At 42.8% G+C, this 21,074-nt stretch overlaps 1 protein-coding gene across 4 annotated transcripts in view; it reads left to right on the forward strand.

Annotated features, from left to right (window-relative positions):
* The window catches only part of ABCA9 (ATP binding cassette subfamily A member 9), a 63,470-nt gene extending 43,887 nt beyond the window's left edge, over nucleotides 1–19,583 (forward strand). For all 4 annotated transcript variants that reach the window (XM_058705087.1, XM_058705089.1, XM_058705088.1 and 1 more), the window contains exons 24-39: nucleotides 652–825; nucleotides 1,013–1,126; nucleotides 3,907–4,026; nucleotides 6,467–6,535; nucleotides 7,005–7,096; nucleotides 8,319–8,439; nucleotides 9,053–9,170; nucleotides 9,912–10,003; nucleotides 12,165–12,325; nucleotides 13,395–13,470; nucleotides 13,544–13,638; nucleotides 14,196–14,315; nucleotides 14,517–14,657; nucleotides 15,500–15,579; nucleotides 18,372–18,427; nucleotides 18,559–19,583. In XM_058705087.1, coding sequence (XP_058561070.1) covers nucleotides 652–825; nucleotides 1,013–1,126; nucleotides 3,907–4,026; nucleotides 6,467–6,535; nucleotides 7,005–7,096; nucleotides 8,319–8,439; nucleotides 9,053–9,170; nucleotides 9,912–10,003; nucleotides 12,165–12,325; nucleotides 13,395–13,470; nucleotides 13,544–13,638; nucleotides 14,196–14,315; nucleotides 14,517–14,657; nucleotides 15,500–15,579; nucleotides 18,372–18,427; nucleotides 18,559–18,657 — 1,728 coding nt within the window. In that variant the 3' untranslated portion in view covers nucleotides 18,658–19,583. The remainder of the gene's footprint in view (nucleotides 1–651; nucleotides 826–1,012; nucleotides 1,127–3,906; nucleotides 4,027–6,466; nucleotides 6,536–7,004; nucleotides 7,097–8,318; nucleotides 8,440–9,052; nucleotides 9,171–9,911; nucleotides 10,004–12,164; nucleotides 12,326–13,394; nucleotides 13,471–13,543; nucleotides 13,639–14,195; nucleotides 14,316–14,516; nucleotides 14,658–15,499; nucleotides 15,580–18,371; nucleotides 18,428–18,558) is intronic.
* Nucleotides 19,584–21,074: the final 1,491 nt, after the last annotated feature.

Here is a 21,074-nt window from a genome sequence, read left to right on the forward strand (position 1 = left end):
CATCCAGCATAAATTTTAAGAGTCTTACGGGAAATTGCAAGCCTACATCTTTTGAATCTGTGTACAATTTGTGTTCTCACAAAAGGAAGGGTAGGGGCGCCTGGGTGGCGCAGTCGGTTAGGCGTCCGACTTCAGCCAGGTCACGATCTCGCGGTCCGTGAGTTCGAGCCCCGCGTCAGGCTCTGGGCTGACGGCTCGGAGCCTGGAGCCTGTTTCCGATTCTGTCTCCCTCTCTCTCTGCCCCTCCCCCGTTCATGCTCTGTCTCTCTCTGTCCCCAAAATAGATAAAAAACGTTGAAAAAATAAATGAATAAAATAAATAAAAGTAAATTAAATTAAATTAAAAAAAGGAAGGGTAGCATTGCAAAGAAAAGAACAGGAATTTTCTCACTGAGGCAATGCCCAGTCATGTGGTGGTGGAGCGTGAGCTGGTTATGTGAGTGCATTTCTCCCGTGGACGGTGACGTCACCATACGGTCTGGAGCACCACTGATCCCCCTGACAGAGGAGTATGGCAAGTGAGCGTGTCAGTTACTAAATCGGTGTGATATACGAAAGGGACACGGGACAAAAGTGAATGATTTTGTGACCACGTGTTTGCAATTTCTCAGCTGTTCAGCCGTTTTGATGATGCCTCCTTTCCTTTACCAGAGCAAAGCTCACGCCCAGCTCCGGATTTCAGGCCTCTACCCTTCTGCTTACTGGTTTGGCCAGGCACTGGTGGATATTTCACTCTACTTCTTAATCCTCCTTCTCATGCAAATAATGGATTACGTGTTCAGCCCAGATGAGATTACATTTGTAATTCAAAACCTGTTAGTTCAGGTAAGTGGTAAAAGTTATGAGATACTTTTATTAGACTGCATTTCATGAATGCCGTAACGTGATTAATCTTAAACTAAAGAACTTCACGTTACCTTTCCTATAGCATGGTTTGGAAAGGTGAGGCTTAAGGATGACTACTTTCCTGGATAGTAGTTATGTTATCCAACCTTAACATTTCTGTTTTCAGACCTTGTGTAGTATTGGATATGTCTCTTCCCTGGTTTTCTTGACATACGTGATTTCATTCATTTTTCGCAATGGGAGGAAAAATAGTGGCGTCTGGTCATTTTTCTTCTTAATTGTAAGTACGCATTCAGTGCACATCATTTTATTTTTAAATCATTTTTAAATAACTTTAAGAATATATGTCTTAAAGGCAAAATCAACGGGGCGGGGGGAGGGGGGGAGAATATCAAACTAAAAAAGCTCCTGCACAGAAAACCAAACAATCAACAAAATGATAGGGCAATGTATGGAATGGGGGAAATATTTACAAGCCATAGATCCAGTAAGGGGTTAACATCCGAGCTATGTAAGGAACCTAAATAACTCAACAGCAAAGTAAGCATCACCGTCATCATCCGATTTTAAAATGGGTAAGGGACATAGACATTTTTCTAAAGAACGCATCCAAATAGCTAACAGGTACGTGAAAATAAGCTTAATGTGACTAATCATCAGGGAAATGCAAGTCAAAACCACACTGAGCTATCACCTCCCACCTGTTAAAAAGGCTATCATCAAAAAGAGAAAAGATAAGAAATGCTGGCAAGGATATGGAGAAAAGAGAATCCTTTACACTGTTACTGGGAATGTAAATTGGTGCAGCCACTGTGGAAAACAGTATGGAGTTTCCTCAGAAATTAAAAAAAAATACAAGTACTATATGATCCAGCAATTCTGCTTCTGGGTATTTATTTGAAAGAAATGAAATCACTATCTCTTAGAGATACGTGCACCCCATGTGTATTGTAGCATTGTTCACAATAGCTGAGACGTGGAAACAACCTAATTATCCACTGGCAGACGAATAGCTACAGAAAATGTCATATATACATACCATGGAATATTATTCAGCCATAATAATCCTGCTACTCGCAGGATTAACCTTGGGGAGATTAGGTTAAGTGAAATAAGTCAGACAGGAAGAGACAAATAGTGTATGATTTCACATATATCTGGAACCTAAAAAACCAACCTCATAGAAACAGAGAAATGAATGATGGTTACCAGGGGCTGTGGGTGAGGGAAATAGGGAGATATTGGTCACAGGGTACAAATTTCGTTATCCGATGAGTAAGTTCTGGGGATCTAATTTACAGCATGATGATTATAGTTAACAAGGCTATATACCATTTACTTGAAAGCTAAGAGAGTAGCTCTTAAATCTGCTCATTGTCACAACAAAATGGTAACTGTGTGAAGTTCGGGATGTGGTAACCAACCTTATTTTGGTAATCATTTCACAATATATATGTGTGTCAAATCATCCCATTGTACATCTTAAACTTATACAATGTTATATGTCAATAATATCTCAATAAAGCTGGTGGAAGAAAGATGAACCATTTAAGGATGAAATTAATCCAACCAAGAAATAAGCTAAAATAAAGAATTTAAGAAAATAAGAAATGCTACAAAAGCACTGGTCGGGACCACTGAATTCTGTTAAACATCCATGAAGATTGCGTAGCTTTGGGAATCATGGTTATAACATATTTATATTTTTTTTCTTTTTTTTTTTTAATTATTTTTTTTAACGTTTATTTAGAGACAGAGAGAGACAGAGCATGAACGGGGGAGGGGCAGAGAGAGAGGGAGACACAGAATCGGAAGCAGGTTCCAGGCTCCGAGCCATCAGCACAGAGCCCGACGCGGGGCTCGAACTCACGGACCGCGAGATCGTGACCTGAGCTGAAGTCGGACGCTTAACCGACTGAGCCACCCAGGCGCCCCAAACATATTTATATTTTAAAAATCCACAAAGTGTAATAGTTCCTTTTATAAAGTGAGCATAACTTTAATAACAAATCCTAAGAAAGAGCAAAAAAAAAAAAAAAAATCAAATTAGCCTGGAGAATCAAGGACAGTTCCCTAAACAAAAACATGACAAAGAAAACCCAGAAGGAATTTAAAAGAAGAGGAAAAGCAGGCCAGTGATTTATTTCAGATTGTGATGATGGTTCAGTATGAGCAGCTATCAAACCAGCAGAGGAAAACAGCATGAATTACGAAAACACCATACAATTCCTTTAAAAATGCCCAGTAAAAAGTATAAACACTGGAAGGACAAATTACTAAAAATAAAACTAAAAACAAAAAACATAGTAAGCTTATACAGCTGTTTGCTTAATATCAGCAATAAAACAAAGACACCTGCAGGAATCAATTGTAGCACCCTGTGTCAGTGAGGAGGCATAAAATACACACAGATTCATGGTTTATAAGAAAATAGAGTGTCACCATCGTTTTGAAAAATTATCTGTTAGTAACTGTTGAAAATTCGAATTCACATAAATGTTAACCTGCATTTACACTTCTCAGAATCTCAGAATGTTTCCTTGAAGACGGTGAGTATCGATCTACAAGGGTTTGTGTAGACCATCATTTACAGGGGCAGAGACATGGAAACAACATACTTTCTGAAGGCAAAACCGTGGAATCCTTGCACATCCAGTCAAGGAAATACTGTGCAGCTATGAAGGTGAAATAGCTCGTGTGCCTAAACCCAGACAGGTGTCTATGACCTGCTGTGAAATGGAAAAAAAATCCAGAGTAATGTGTAAGAAATAGCCCTTTTGTCAGAATCCGAATTTCAGCAAGGATTCCAGCTGATTTGTGCACGCGCTGAATTTGAGAAGCCCTGTTGTGTCTTACAAATGTCAGTCACTCCAATACAGAATCGTGACACAATCTTGTGTCACAAAGAAAAAAAGAAAGCAAACATGGTGGCAGTATGGCCTTAGGAGGCAAAAGTTGAAAATGGGAACCTTTGTGAGATGAATTCTCACTCTCTCGGAAAACATCCTAGAATTCAGGTTCTTTCACGTTAGTGAAATTAGGCTGCACTTTATTTTTTAGATCACCATCTTCTCGATAGTTGCTACGGATCTAAATGAATATGGATTTCTAGGGCTATTTCTCTGCACCATATTAATTCCACCTTTCACACTGATTGGCTCTCTATTCATTTTCTCCGAGGTAAGTAATTTCACACCTGCCATAGGGTCATGAAATGCGTGGCCATTGGAGATAGCTTAGAATATTGTAAAAATGTAGGTGGAGTCCTTATCTGTACAATATTTGAAGCCTCTGTCTTTGGAGAGATCATTCTCTTATCATAGACAAGGGTCATGTTAGTCAATAAGGAAGTTCTGCCTTGGTTGATGAAGGTCAAAGGCAACTTCACAGTAGTGGAATGTTATAATTCTCATGATAACCCTCTCTCCTGGGAACAAATGACCCTAGTGGGAGGCTAATGAGATGTGCTTTTTCTGTTCATTTTAGACATATTAGGTTTAAGGTTCCTAATAGGCATGCGGTGGGAAATATGTAGCCGGTAGGATGTTGGAGTCTGAAATTCAGCATGTGGTTACTGAGATTCATTAGCATATAAGTGATATCTAAAGCCATGGGGCCAGATTATATAACCTCCTGAGTCAGTATAAAAACTGGGCCAAGGGGTTGGCCTTGAACTCCAAAATTTAAAGATTGGGAAGAGGAAGAGTCAGCAAGTCAGGTTGAGAAGGAGCCCATGAGGTAGGAGAAAAAAATGGGGGACCGTTGTGTGCCAGAATCTCTTCTCAGAAACCCTCCTTAAACACTAAAAGCATCCGTACACTGGGTTGTGTGCCAGATGGCAATAAAGAATGTTTCAGGAAGGAGGGAGTGATTCAGCCATTAACACAGAGGTCTTAAAAGTTGACAACCGAGAAGAGACCGCTGGATTTGACTACATGGAAGCCATTGGTGATATTAACAAGATAGAACTCAACGGAGGTTGAACACAAAACCCAACAAGAGGAAGCTTAGTCGATAATGTGAAATGAGGAAGGGGCACAGGGCCTAGAGACAGCGACTTCTGGTTTTGCTGAAAAGAATAACAGGGAGATGGAAAATAGTTGAATGAGGAGAATAGTAAGCAATCATTTCAGAAAGTAGTCAGTAGCACTGACAGGAAGTACTAAAAGAGTCCTTGCCCTACTTTTCAAGTGAAGTCAGCAAAGTTGATGCCTTTGTTGTTGTTGGTTTGTTGTTGTTGTTTTATCACAGCCTCCTCCTCGGATGCAGTTCCGGGCAGGTGGCATTGGATTCAGTCAGGGTTAGTGTTTTGCCGCGTGAGTCCGACAAAGAAAAGGATAAAGGAGCAGCAGTTCTGTATAAGGAGGAATTGTAACAACAGACCAGGGAATGACGCAGTTAAGGAAATTAGGAGGTTTGTGGACAGTGAGAAAGGGGTTGGGTCGGTGGGTTGGAGGGTCACCAACTCCAAGTCACGGAATAAGGAGAGTAGAGCAAGGAAGCTGAAAAAATAAAACATGACAGACAGGGCAAAGATTAGGGGGTCTGAAGTTGATTTGGGATGTGGTCCAGTTATTGAAAGTGGGTGACCAAGGCACGTGGGAGAGCAAGATCATGTGAAAGAACGCCAGGGTCCTGGCAAACTGTTCAATGAGAAAAAAAAAAAAGTCATCTTTTCTAGACGGTGGATGGCGGTGACGGTGGGTGGCGGTGGTAGAGATTCACTATCTTAACTTAACATTGTTCAGAAAAAGGTCCTGGGAAACACAGCTCAAGAAACAAAATTGGCTCTTTACTCTTTACTTACTAAAGATTTGGGGGATGTTTCAAAATGTATTGTGACTCTCATGAAAATCATGCGCTTAAGTATTATGCCTGTGTATTATGTATGCACGTATTGTAAATCTAATGACAACCATGGAAAACTCCAGGCGAATAGCTTTTGTCTTTAGCATGAAGGGCTGTCAGGACTATTCTCAGAGCTGGTGGAGCAAGGGACGGAGCAACATAATGGTTCCAGGGCCGTTGGACAAGAAGAGACAGAAGGAATGCAGATGTAGAGAGCAAGGCAGGTGAAATTAGGGGAGAGGGTTTGTCTTAAGATGAATCCTGCCCATGGCTTTGATGGGTCAGGACAAATCCTGCTGACGCAGTGTATAGAAGCATCTGAGCTTAGAGCCAAGCACAGGATAACAGGACACTGAGTGACCTTGAAACCAAGGAAGACACATTACACAGAAATTGACTTTTACCTGGTGCACAAGACAAAACTCTGGCAAGGTCATTTAATGGACATTCGTTTATCTTAGATGAGATGAGATTCAAGAACAGATAGAGGTTCATCTAAACATGCCTTGCCTTGGGGCGCCTGGGTGGCTCAGTCGGTTAAGCGTCCGACTTCGGCTCAGGTCATGATCTCACGGTCTGTGAGTTCAAGCCCCACGTTGGGCTCTGTGTTGACTGCTCAGAGCCTGGAGCCTGTTTCGGATTCTGTGTCTTCCTCTCTCTCTGACCCTCCCCCATTCATGCTCTGTCTCTCTCTGTCTCAAAAATAAATAAACGTTAAAAAATTTAAAAAAAAATAAAAATAAAAATAAACATGCCTTGCCTCATTTTGCAGATTTCTCCCGACTCCACGGATTATTTAGGAGCTTCAGAACATCAGATTGGATTTCTGGCCCTGCTAATAGTAAGAATACATTTCCATTTAAATGTTTTTGCATGAGAGGGACACATTTGGATGCTTAGCATTGAGTTAAAAAGTTTGATATTGGCCCTTAAAAGTCCAGCATTTTACACATCTGAAACAACACCACACACACACACACACACACACACACACACGCATGCACACGTGGGCTTTAAAATCTGGACCATATGTGTGTAAAAATCATCTGACACTGAGTATGAAGTCCAAGTTCGCGATGGCACGAATAGCTTAGTACGAACTTACTTCTATCTGGTCTGTTGTGGTTTCTCTGAAAAGTAGTGAAGTTAGCTCTGAGAGTTTCAATGGGCATTAGATTCTCTTTTAAACTTGTGAAAATGTTATCAGACCTACCTTTGTACATATGCTCAAACTCCTTAAACAAATTCCAGCGCTGAAATTGTTGTTTTTATGGCAATTTCTAATACTAATTGTCTTTTTCTCCCCTTAGCCTTACCTTCACTTTTGCATTTTTGTTTTTGTTCTCCGGTGTCTGGAAATGAAGTTCAGGAAGAAATTAATGAGAAAAGATCCTGTGTTCAGGTTGAGAAAATTCAAAGAAAATTTCATGTTTTTAATACTCATTGCGGAAAACATTTTAATATGCCTAAGTTGATTACATAAAAATTACTGCACGGGATTGTTTTCTAGGAATTGTGTACTATATAAAATTATTATAATTCATGCTATTTTAATGAGCTTGCTACAGTGAGAGAAGCCACATTAGCACACATAAGACGCCAAAAAATTAAGGAATACCGTAATTTCACTTACATACTAGAAGAAAGTTATATATGAGAGGTCAAATCTTTAAAATAATGGCTAAGTGTAGCCAATCCAGGAAGATAGAATAGTCTGAGCAAAAGAACAAAAGTTGATATAAACACCACCTTCCTATAGATTTGAGAAGGCAGCTGGAAAGAACTTTACATTTGTGTCAAATGATAATAGAAAATTAAGTTGAAGCTAAATTTTGGAGGGTTTTGGAATAGAGAAGCATAGAGGAGATTTTGCAGATTGCATAACGGGAAACCAAGACCGGTGTGGTTTGGAAACTTCGCCTAACTTACAAAATATGCATCAAGTTCAAGTGCGAAGTAGGTGTTAGGGCAGGAGTATGACAAGATGACAGCCATGTTTTAGGAAATCTGTTTACAGCAGTAATTTGTAACAGTATGAAGGAGGGAGCTGAGAATCCACAGTCCTCAGTGGTGGGGATGATGAAGCAAAGAACTGAATTGAATTGAATTGAATTGAATTGAATTGGTAACAATCAGGAATGGGGGATTCTGACCTATTCCTAGGAAAAGACAGTGCTCACTTACTGGTGATTCTGTGCCCTGGATTTTCTGGGATGCATCCCTGATTCCAACTGTTTTAATCCACAGTTCTTGCAAGGTCTTCAGAATTCCATCCATGTCAAAATTATAGTTGCTAGGTGCCTTTTTTGTACAAATGGTGGCCCCAAATCCTTTGCCAGAGAGTATGTACTATTTTATTATTAAAAAAAAAAAAAAAAAGCCACAACTGATGAGGAAAATTAAACCTAGGCAGAAAGCAAGGATGATGTAAGAGTAGCCTCAGTTGCCTCATTGATGGAAACCAGGCTGTTTGCAAGGCAGACAGTAGAGAGCAGAAAAATGGAGCCTGCGTTGTACTCAGAGTTCATCTATTCAAATGATTGAGCAGTCTGCAGAATGTTCACTATTTTTGCGACAAGCTTTTCAACTGGAAACCTGTTATTAACAGACTGTTTTGGTTTTAGAATTTCTCCAAGAGGCAGCGATATTTGTCCAAACCCTGAAGAACCCGAAGGGGAGGATAAAGATGTTCAGATGGAAAGGATGAGAACCACAAATGCAGTGACGGTTGCAGATGTCGAAGAGGTCGAGCCACTAAACATCTTCATCCAAGAAAGGGGGCTACTTCCCCATCTCAGTCTTTTGAGAAACACTTTGAGGTTCTTTCATCCTTACCCACGTAGCTCAGTACTTGACATCGGTGACTAAGCAGTGCCCACAACGATAAGAGAACAAGGGAAATACACACACGTGCTCGTGGACACAGATTTGTTAATTTAGTTTTCAGGGTCGCAGTTTGGGGACGCAAAGCTAAACAGTACAAAACCTAAGTCAGACTTTGTGAGTTTTGTGAGCTGAGTAAAGCTTGCTGCAAGACGAGACGGTGTATCCGGGGCGTATGTGTGTTTGTGTGCATGTGTGTACGTGTGTGTGTGTCTTAACAGCCCTGTTGGGTTGGTGGATGTGTCTATTCCTATTTCCAGAGGAAGGGCGAGGACAGATCATGCGATACGGTGCAAATGTTATCTCCTACAGGGCGACAGCCTGGGAGGGCTCACTTGAAAATGGCAGTTTCCGGGGAAAGGACCTGTCTGAGTCATGACTCTGCACAGGGAAAAATGTGGCTGGAGGGAGTGTGGAACACTCCCTCATTTCAAGGTGAGAAGAAAGGCCCGTTGTTACTTGACTGTCTCTGCAGAAACCGGTCATCATTGCGAGCTGTCTGCGGAAGGAGTATGTGGGCAAGAAGAGGAACTGTTTTGCCAAGAGGAAGAAAAAAGTGGCCATAAGAAATGTCTCCTTCTGTGTTAAAAAAGGTTGGAGAAAGCAGTTTCAACTGTTTGCAGAGCTCGCTTGACCTCTGGAGATGAGTTCTTTGGGAGGGAGTAATAGTTCCTGAACATGGGGCCCTCTGTTGATGATTCTACAAAGCAGCCAGCTCGTCAGCAGGCACAGGCACATCCATCCTGCTTAGAAGCCTCAGTGATGATATAACAGTGGGGTTTTTTTTCTTTGCCTAAGAAAGCTACGTCTGTTCCATGAAAACAGGCAAATAGACAAAAAAGCGTAACAGCGGGAGAAACAAACAAAAACAATAAAACTCCAAAAAACAAAAACAAAAAGAGGCAGTCGTTCTATTAAGAAGGCTGGGGTAGCTTTTAAAGTAATGTCATTTATTTCATCCAGGGATTGTGGACAGGAGGGAACTCACTGGGGCCCAGCAGTACATTGTGCATTCAAGCAAACAGCACATGTTGGACAAGGGTCCCTTAAATGCAACAGACTCTGGGATCAAAATTTGTTTCAATTCCAGCTCGGCATCTTATTGGCTCTATGACCATGGGCAGCTTACATATCCCTCCTGAGTTTCTTTGCCTATAAAAGGAAGCCAATAACAACGCTAGGTGTGTGTGGGAGGGAGGAGGGGGATAGGTGAGATACTATATTCGTGCACTTGACACAGAGCTTGACACATCGTGAGCCCTCCAGTGGTATCTGTTTTTGTTTGTGCTGTAATTATTTGAAGCAATAACTCTGAGCCCACCTGTCTCTTTCAGGTGAAGTCATAGGGTTCTTAGGACACAATGGAGCTGGTAAAAGTACAACTATTAAGATGATAACTGGAGACACAAATCCAACCTCAGGGCAGGTCAGTAAACACACAGAAATCTGGTCATTAACGCCGCCTAAAACAAGCATTAACTAATGAACACCGATGACAACCTTAAAAACACGTAAAGGATCCTTTCTTATTAATCCATTGACTGCTGCCTTGAATGAAGAGAACTAAGTAAAAATTTCTCTCCTTAATTCCAAAAATAGTTAGGTGCTGAACAAGGGCTACATAGTATCTCTAATATCCTTTTTATCGAATGAAAGATAGCGACACTAAAAGGAAATGTTTGGGTAAGTAAAGCTGAACACTAGCTTTATTCGTGGTCAAATGATTTGGGGTGTTTTGGTTTTGGTTTTGGTTTTGGTTTTGGTTTTGGTTTTTTTTTTTTTGACTTGTGTATCCTGAGGCCTTGTTGAATTGAATTGCCAAGATCCAGGGCCCAGGGAGCAATCATGAAGAGAGGTTGTGCAGTGGTGTGGTTTGCTACAGAGGTTTCCAAGTTGTCTTTCCATTTCTACGCTTGCCTCACACGGCCGCCGAAGCAGTCCTTAAAAGATGCAGATGAGATCATGTCTCTATCCTATTTAGCATCCTTCAGGTAGATTTGACCCCAAATCTTGGGGCGCCTGGGTGGCTCAGTCGGTGGAACGTCCGACTCTTGCTTTCGTCTCAGGTCATGATCCCAGAGTTGTGGGATCGAGCCCTCCATGCTGAGCGTGGAGCCTGCTTGGGATTCTCTCTCCCTCTTCCCCTCTCCTGCTCTCTCCCCGCTTCTCAAAAAATTAAATGTAAATAAATAAATAAATAAATAGGAAGATCCAAAATCTTTACTATGACCAAAAAAGGCCCTGCAGATCTGGGCTCAGCTCACCCCTTACTCAGATTGGCCTTTGGTCACCTTCCCTCTCTAGGATCTTTGGGTTTATGTTTCCATTGGCAAAGAGTGCTCTTCCTTCGGCTTTGCATAGACTTGGTTACCTCCTTCTTGCCACCTTAAAATTCACCTCCCCAAAAGGACTTTCCCCGAGTACACTCATAGCTACAATGGATCTTTGCTTTTTATTCTTTATCACATTTATTGCCTTGAAAGCATCAAGCGGGGGCTAGAATTCATCCCCATATGTGCTGACGTGCTTTTATTTCCCATTTCTCTCTCTAGATTGAAAGTTCTGTGAGCCCACATTAACATTAGTTGTCTCATCTTTTGTACTGGGGAGAGAGAATATAGCATCAAGGTCAAGGGCTTGGATTCTGAAGGCAGATCCCAGCTTTAACCCCCGGTTTACCTTGTGTGACCTTCTGCCCAGGTTTTTAAATCGATGCACACATTAGTTTTTTCCTATGTGAAACAGGGATGATAAAACTAATATCTGAGTCAAATACAGTTTTTCTAAGGGTAAAGTGATTCAAAACACATAAGAGGCTCAGATTCTGGCACCTAGTAAGCCCTGGTACACACGACCTGTTAATGTGATCATATGGCACAGTGACTAGCTCATAAAAATAAAAAAGTGCTATGTATCGGTATTTATGGGTTCCTGTGGGCCAGACTAGTGCTCAGGACTTTTCGTTTATTACCTTAGTACAGGATTTCTCAAGCCTGGCACTGGTAACATTTTGGACTTGGCGATTTTTATTGTGAGGGACTGTCCTCTGCCTTGTAGGATATCGAGCAGCCTCCCCAACCTGTATGCACTCGATCCCAGCAGCACCCAAGTGTAACAACCAAAAACAGCTGCAGACATTACCAGATGTCCTCTGGAAGGAGGATTGCCCCTAATTGAGGATCACTGCCTTATTTTACGACAAACTTGTGAAACAGATCCTATAATTATAGCTAATTTGACATTGGGGAAATAGAATCCTCGATGAGTATCAAATCCTTTGAATGTTTGGATCAGTGAAGGAAGTCAAGCAACGGACAACCAAGTAAGAGACCCTGAACTCAATCAAGGTAATGGACTTGGTAATAAAGTCTAAACTACAGTAGAGGGATACGACAATGGGGGTATCTTCCTTTTGATTTCTGGCATTATTACCATCTTTTTCCTAGAGCTAAGTGATCCCTTATTTACTTTTGCCCTCTTGGCTGCCATGGGTGTGAGAGAAGGGCATCCCTGAAATATGCCCTCGCGTGCACATACACAGGTATACACAATTTTGGACTGAATGTGAGAATGAACTTTCTGTGCAGGTGGTGTTGAAAGGGAGTGGCGAAGGGGCCTCCCTCGGGTTCCTGGGGTACTGTCCTCAGGAGAACGTGCTCTGGCCCAACCTGTCAGTGAGGGAACACCTGGAGGTGTTTGCCGCCATCAGAGGGCTGAAGAAGGGGGACGCCACTGTCACCATCACACGGTACATGGGGGGAGACACGCCCGTTCACTCCTGGAGGGACGTGGTAGGAATGACGTTGACCCAGAATTAAGGAAGGATTAAGATTCAGATCCGAACTGATGACTCCATTCTTGTGGGAGAAGACTTTGTCACCAAGAAGCCAGTCCAGTGTTGTGTTCTCATACATTAAGCTGGAGAGAAAATTTTCATATTATTCTCCTTTTAAAATATAATTTATTGTCAAGTTGGTTTCCATACAACACCCGGTGCTCATCCCAACAAACGCCCTCCTCCGTGCCCATCACCCACTTTCCCCTCTCCCCCAGCCCCCATCAATCCTCAGTTTGTTCTCTGTATTTAAGAGTCTCTTACGGGGGCGCCTGGGTGGCGCAGTCGGTTGAGCGTCCGACTTCAGCCAGGTCACGATCTCGCGGTCCGTGAGTTCGAGCCCCACGTCGGGCTCTGGGCTGATGGCTCGGAGCCTGGAGCCTGTTTCCGATTCTGTGTCTCCCTCTCTCTCTGTCCCTCCCCCGTTCATGCTCTGTCTCTCTCTGTCCCAAAAATAAATAAATAAACGTTGAAAAAAAAAATTAAAAAAAAAAAAAAAAGAGTCTCTTATGGTTTGCCTCATATTATTCTTAATATGGAAAGAAGTCATTGAAAATATGTATTTGACCACCAAGAAAAGTTCATGAAGTATCCTAGGTAGTTTCGATTTTATGATCACTCAGAATACTTTTTTTTAAAGAAACTTTTTTTTTAAGTTCATTTATTTATTTTGAGAGAGAGAGAGAGAGAGAGCATGAGCAGAGGAGGGACAGAGAAAGAGGGAGAAAGACTCCCAAGCAGTCCCCATGCTGTCACCGCAGAGCCTGATGTGGGACTCGATCTTACAGCCATGAGATCATGACCTGAGCTGAAACCAAGAGTCAGATGTTTAACCAACTGCACCACCCAGGCGCCCCGATCACTCAGAATACTCTTTTTTAAATGTCTCTTAATATAGTGTTTGTTCTGATTTGCCTATTCTTCTACATATATTCCCCATCGTGTGGCGGTAATATGGATTGACTTGCTCCTCTTCCTTCAGGTTGGTGGATGTGCTCAAGCTTCGGGACCAGCTGAAGCTGCCCGTGAAGACCTTATCCGAGGGAATAAAGAGGAAGGTAAGAGGGGGTCTCAGCGTTCCTCTGCACACCCCACATGTCGGCCCCAGACACGCTGTTCCTCTCGTTCCAGCTGTGCTTCGCGCTGAGCATCCTGGGAAACCCATCGGTGGTGCTTCTGGACGAGCCGTCCACGGGGATGGACCCTGAGGGGCAGCAGCACATGTGGTGAGGAGATGTCATGAGTAACCCTAAGTGAATTTATTAATCCTATAACAACTGACCTTCACAATCGTTGTTTATAAGGTGAAAGACACCGCATTATCAGATAATGCAATACTAAAGGGGGAAGGATCTAATGTCTTATCACAGCCAGTTTTTATTCAGGAGAAAAAGATCATTCTAACACCTTAATACTCAGTGAATTTCGTTTTCCTGGTAGGTCTTCTGGGTATGCGTGGCCCTTTTTATACTCAACCAAACCCACCTATTATTATTCAGGCTTGATTTCTGCAGCATCACCTGATACACAGTTCTTATGGAGGAAAAAAAAAAAAATCCCAAGTCCTTAGGAATATTCTAAGATCATTCAGCCCCAGCCATGCTCTGAATGATATACTCTACCCAATAGTTTGGTTATTTACATGACTGTTGTCCCTCCCAAACTCCTTGCTAATCTGAATTCACTAGTTGCTTCATGGGTGCCAATGGAGGTGCGTTTACAAGTCTTTTCGTCTTGCCCTGAGCGTTTCCACTAGGTAACGTGCCCCTTGACCTAACTTTAGGCAGGTGATCCGGGCCACCTTTAGGAACACGGAGAGAGGCGCCCTCCTGACCACGCATTACACGGCAGAAGCTGAGGCCGTGTGTGACCGCGTGGCCATCATGGTGTCCGGAAGGCTGAGGTGGGTGGCCGGCCACACCCACACTTGGTCTCCAGTGGGACCTGAGCAAAGCACATTTCCCTGCACCGGGTTATCCCCATACAGGGGCGGGAGTGGCTGCCTGCTCCCCCTCTGCATGGCTCTGGCCTCCCGAGGCTGAAATTCACCGGCAATAGATTCACCTTCTTCTCCTGCGTGACTTTGTCTTCCTCCAACCTCCAGATGTATTGGTTCCATACAACATCTGAAAAGCAAATTTGGCAAAGATTATCTGCTAGAAATGAAGGTGAAGACGCCCACCCAAGTGAAGCCCCTCCACTGTGAAATTCTGAGGCTTTTCCCCCAGGCTGCTCGGCAGGAAAGGTAAACATAGGTGTTAGTTTGTTTCATCGTTTTGTTTTTCCGTTCTCTATTTCTATATGTTGTGTTTTTTTTATTATGGTGAAGAGAAACAAAAGCTTTACTTGAGCTTTTATTTATTTATTTATTTTTAACTCTATGGTCATTGCGAGTACTTTAATTATTAGAGAAAGGTCCAATTCCAAAGGATACCCCAGCAAAGAAATAAGAGAACAATGTGCTGATTTGGAAGCTGACTGTTGTAAGGGAATTCACATATGTTCCTGGTGGTTCTGTCACGTGCCGGGTCCCAATGCACGTGAGGACCTAGGTCATCATGATCCTTTCTAGAGGGTAAAACCATCCCCATTAAATGCATTAGTGTACAAAGCCCATGCCCAGTACTAGACCTCAGGCAAAGCTCGGTGAGTGGTGGCTCTTAGCATTTTTGTTATTATCAGTAATGGCATTTGAGGCTCAGGTAGGTGAGATAATGCCAAATCCTAACAGTGGAGCCTGGAGGTGAACGAAGTCCTTTTTACTTAAATGTGGATTCTCTTCTCACGAAGAGGGATGATACGTAATCCTGCTCCTTCCCTTCTTGAGGTGTAGATGCTGCCGGTTTCCTCCTTTCTGTCTCCCAATCCTCCCCAAGAGGAAAAGGGACCCTTATTGTAAGAGCCGCCTCATGCTTCTGCTTTAGTAAAGTGACTTCTTGTTGATTAAAGAGCAGCCACTGATGGCTGCGTCCACCTGCAGATGCACACAAAATTGGTGATGACATTGTTGCTGCCTTTTCCACATGCGTTTGTCCATGGTTATCTTCTTGAAACCTGAATCTCAACCTCACTCTCTCTTTCTCACAGGTACTCCTCACTGATGGTCTATAGGTTGCCTGTTGAGGATGTGCGACCCTTATCACAGGCTTTCTTCAAATTGGAGATAGGTAAGAGTGACTATTGAGAGATAGGACTCGGGAAAACAGAGAAATTCAAATCTCGTGTAAAACCAGCATAGAGTTACACGGACATGAAATCATACTGTCGTGCCATAAATAAAGGATTAAGACTTTTAATCCAGTGGTTCTCACCCACGAGTGATTTGGCAATGTCTGTGGATATCTTTGGCTGTCACAACCGGGGGTGGAGTTGAAGGGTGTGACTGGTAAGTCACCCCCAGGTCAAGGCCAGGGATGATGTTAAACATCCTGTAATGCACACAGGTCAGCCCCTCCCATTGCAAAGAATGATCGCACTGAGATATCATTAGTGCCAAGGTTGAGAAATCCCCTCCTAATTGAATGAGGCTCTAGAGGGAAGAGATCGTTGGCATCTGGGGCTGGAGTGTCCACAAATGCTCACAAAAAAATAAAAACAAACAATATATGATTGCTTTTGTCTGTAGGTACTCTTAAACAGCACTAGATGTTGATAAGGAGGTTCCTCTCTGTTGATATGGGCTAAGCCATAATTCTTTTCTAGACTCTTGGATGGTGATCTTTATATACTGCTTTGATCTACCATGGGCTCGGTATTTGCCTATCATGCCAGTGTACGAAATCTGATAAAAAGCTGAACACCCTCCCCCTCTTCTTGATCTGTGCTTTCTTGTCCCCTGTCCATCATTAGAAGCCCCAGGATTCTAGTTCTTAGAGAAATGTTTCTCCTTGACACAAGGTTAGGATTGCCCCAGATAGCTTTTCTCTTCACTTTCTCCTTCTGCCGGTCACCCTTGCTCTAGGGTCTATGTATCCATTTTCACAGTGGGCCATTTTGGCCTAGTGATCAATTTTGCATCATTCCAGCGGGAGGGAATCCCACAGCAGACTCAAACCAACATGAAGTGTTTCATAACCAATTAGGGGCAGGGAGGGGGATGTTCCAGGAACACCGCCTCCCTGGAGTACAATGGAGCCTTTTCTTAAGAGCCTTCTAATGTTTCTGCTTTTAAAAATGTTCCCTCCCACCTCGAGTTCCTTCTGCCGTATTTAGTTTGCTAACAGTAAAGTTCTCACTTGGAGGAAAAACCCAACTTTTTATCACAGTTTCCCGCTCCCCTGTGTCATGGAAACGTAAGTTAGCATTTTTTTTCTCTCCGAATGTTAAGTTACACACAGTCACATTCTCAGCTGCAGTACATGTATTCAATGAGGTGGGCCCGATAGTGTGCAAGCACAACGCATGCCCATGACCATTCCTCTGTCGTGCTACACACACTCATTCTCCCACGCCATCAGATCACTCTGGGGTTTTGCGGACTGCAATACTCCAGCCTCCCATGCCCACTCCAGGTCGGAGCTGCTTAATATTTGGAGACCCGAAGCTAGGGAGGCAGGATGGTTGGTCTTAACTCCCTTCTTATACTTTTCCCTCCTCTGCTCGTAAGCTGATGTTTTAAGCCTCTCCGGTGTGGAGTGTAAGGGGAGGGAAGAAGAAATAATATGACAGCAATGCTCGATTAGATTAAGCTTTGCTTAATCTAAGTCCCTTTGAGCTGTACAAAGGTACCAGGGCCTCCTGTGCAGAGATGATCAATCACTGGTCCTTTCACGGGGTGCCTTTGTGAGTTCCTTCAAGACTCCCTCTCCCCTCCCGTCTGCCACCTCTGACTACAGCTTCCATTCTGGAGTGGGCGATGCCTTCTCCTCTTGGTCTCTGCGTGTCTTGCAGCCTCCGGGCCACTTCTTGGTACCCCCTTACCCTTCCAAGAGGTCTCTTGGGGTACCTCCCCATGGGATGCACCACCTTTGCCTCTCCACACTCTGAAAGTGCAGGGCCATCACCGTCCACAATCCTTTACATGTTCCCAGACATGAGTCAAGGACCCAACCCCACGTGCCCAGACTGCAAGCCGATCCTACCACATTCTCTGTCCACATCCGGTAACTGTCCACAAGAAACCTTTGCTTTCTAGTCTTACCTCTCTGTTCATTATTTTCTTCCTTTTACGTGTCTGCTCGTTTGAGGTCTTAATCACAGTCTACACGGATAACAGTAGGTTAAAAAAAAAAAAAAAAAAAGGGAATTAGACAAAGTTTGGTCTATGAAGGGACCATTTGCAAAGGGGCAAGGCTCAGCGTAAGTACCCAAGGCTAGAAACGGGAAAAATGTTGCCATTCTTAGGTCCGAAGAGACTAAGAGAGGGAGCAGTGGCTGGAATCCAGGAGTAGAATCATGTAGAATTTCCACCTTGTGGGAAGCAGGGACTTTCAATCAAGGCACAAAGTTGATGTGAGGGAGGAAGTGAAGGAAGGAATAAAGGCCTTGAGCCCCCCTCTCCTCTGTCCCTCCTCATGAACTGCCACTGGTGGAAAACACCAGAAAAAGCCTCTTAAGTCAGCCTGTGGAACAAAGATCTGAGTAAAGAAGAGGGAAGGTGGACATAGAGGGGCACATGCTGGTGTTCTAGTCCAAAGGGAACCATCTCTTAGCTTACCCTGCATAGGTGACCTGGAGCCCCTTACGTTGTGTTCCAGTCTTGTGTGGCCCTGCCCAAACTCTAAGACAATGGGAGAGTATTTCCAGCTTGTTACAAGACCATAGGGTAAATCTGCCTCTCCGTGTTCAGTATATGTGCTTCCGAAGCAAGCACGTGCCTTTCCATATTAATCCGAGAATATCTATTACCTTATATTTTAGATTTTAAAATCTATTTGCATGTACATTTTTGTACATAGCTTGGTAAAACTCTCCAGATAAAAAGGATGTGAACTCCTCATGTGCACCCATCTTTCTGCAGTTAAACAGAGCTTCGACCTGGAGGAGTACAGCCTCTCGCAGTCCACCCTGGAGCAGGTGGGTCCGTTTTAGGGACTTTGTTCCATCCGTGGGACAGAAGTGTACAAGCTGTGCCCGTGCTTTGCACTCGCTTGGAGCTGCGGGAGGCAGCGTGACCTCCCCGTCTCTTCATTTCTTGCCCCTCTCAGGTGTTCCTGGAGCTCTCCAAGGAGCAGGAGCTGGATGACTTTGACGAAGAACTTGACCCCTCAGTTAGATGGAAGCTCCTCCCCCAGGAGGACCCTTGACGTGCCAAATACCCTATGTTTCTCTTTAAGCTTCTGCCTCGTTTGAAAGATAATATTTTATATCATTAATATATCTTAATCTCAGACATGATATAAAATGCTTTTGAAACTCATGCCACCATTTTTCTCAATAATATTACATATAGTGGGACTAAGGAGCCAAGTCAGTGAGAACAGTCGTGAAACCAGACCACGCGGCTTCTATACCAGCAACGAAATCCCACATTTCATAGGGTAGTCAATTAAAAATGCATTTATTATAGAATGTTTGGGTTTCTGAGGATGAGACAGAGATAGTTTTATTTTCTGTCTTCAAACATCCAAATATTGACTATCTTCTTATCCTTTTGAATGCAGTACATAAGTACAAAGTAAGACCTAATCCTGATTTTGGGGGAAAGGGAGGCAGTGATTATTCAACAGCACAGTATTTGCTTTAAAAAAAATTTTTATTTAAATTCCAGTTAGTTAAACATACAGTGTAATAGCCGTTTCAGGTGCACAATATAGTGATTCAACACTTGCATACGGCACCCGGTGTTTATCACAAGTATTCGCTTTTGGTAATTCAGTTGATTTGGTTTTTTGTTGTTGTTGGTTTTTAATACCTGCATTTTCCTTTTCTGTCATTTTTCCGATTTTCTATTGCACAGTCTCTATTTTGTCTGTTGTGACCGTACAGGAAATTTGAAACCTATTAAGTAATTTCAGTAGGAATTTCAATAATCAAGTTGACGAAAGTTTAAAAATTACATATCTTACATACAATCTTGAAACATATTTCTGATTTTGCATTTTTTTTTTTATGATGCAAGCGTCTATCCTCATGCAGATCTTAATTTCTCGTGTTGATGTACGTTACGACCTCTCTAACTGGTGACCCTGTAGACAGCTTAAAATCAATGCAATATACTTGTATACTCTTACTTGGGTGTTTTGTTGTTACTGTTACAATTATTGTTGCCAGCTGTTACCGTCTGAATTGTGTTTCCCCGAAATTCATATGCTAACGCTCTGAACTGTGTGACGGTATTTGGAGATGGGACCTTTAAGGAGATAATTAAGGTTCAGTGAGGTCATAAGATCGGGGCCTCAATCCAATAGCACTGGTATCTTTATAAGAAGGGGAAGAGACGCCATATCTCTGTGCACTCACAGGGAAAAGATTACATGAAGACACGGCGGGGTGGCTGTTTGCAAGCCAAGAAGAAAGATGTCGCCGGAAACCACATTTCCTGGAAACTATCTTGGGAGTTAGCATTTGGAGATGAGCTGCTTACAGAACCATCTGGACTGCACAGGACCGAGCCATGAAACACACACCACATACTCTAAAACAAAACCAAAAAATGGAACCACTACAAAATACTTTCTGGTATTGTGCTACCAAGATTAATGAGTTTATCGGGTTGTTTGTTACAACAGATAGTCACTTATATGTTCACTAACACAGATGGTGCCAGGAAAGGGGTGGGGACAAAAACCTGGAGTAAATATTTCTTGATCAGGACACTGATGCAATTGCCAAAGACCTTGAACTCGTCTAAGCTGCGTGTCCCCAGTCTTTGCCTGGATCAAGATCCTGCAAGGGTGACCCCGTCTTCACTCTCAACCCATTTGGGCCACACCATCCTCAAAGTATAGCCAAACAACAGTAGCTTCCAACCCAAGATATGATGCCTTGGGATCAGTCTACCCTTCCCCATTTTGTAAAACATCAGGAAGGATGACCTAACTTAGATGTTATATACAACAAAGTTATATTGAGTGAATGTTTGCAGTATTTGAAGTGGAAAGTAAGCATAATTTATTCCAAGGGCTTGATAAGTGAATCACTACAGGGATTGTGAATAATTAAAAAAAAAATTTTTTTTAACATTTATTTATTTTTGAGAGACAGAGACAGAGTGTGAGCAGGGGAGGGGCAGAGGGAGAGGGAGACACAGAATCAGAAGCAGGCTCCGGGCTCCGAGCTGTTAGCACAGAGCCCGACATGGGGCTCGAACCCACAAACTATGGGATCATGACCTGAGCTGAAGCCAGACACTCAACTGACTGAGCTACCCAGGTGCCCCAATAAATAATTTTAATGACATAGGGTTCATTTTTCTCATACTAGATGTGCGTTTCTCACATTTTATGCCAGATAATTCTTCGTTGGGGGGAGGGAGAACAGAGGGGCTGTCCTATGTATTATAGAATATTCTATGGCAATCCTGACCTCCACCCACTAGATGCCAGTAGCAGTCTTCACCTCAATATAACATTCAAAAACTTCTCCAGACGTGGCCCAGATCACCCCATCGCATTACAGTTGAAAGCCTTTAAACCAAAAAAAAAAAAAAAAAAAAAAGAAAGCCTTTAAACCAGCGGCTTGGTAATTTTACCATTTTGGAATGAAGTAAAAAATGAATGAA

Source organism: Neofelis nebulosa, chromosome 16 (assembly GCF_028018385.1).
Source record: "Neofelis nebulosa isolate mNeoNeb1 chromosome 16, mNeoNeb1.pri, whole genome shotgun sequence".
Taxonomy (NCBI): domain Eukaryota; kingdom Metazoa; phylum Chordata; class Mammalia; order Carnivora; family Felidae; genus Neofelis; species Neofelis nebulosa.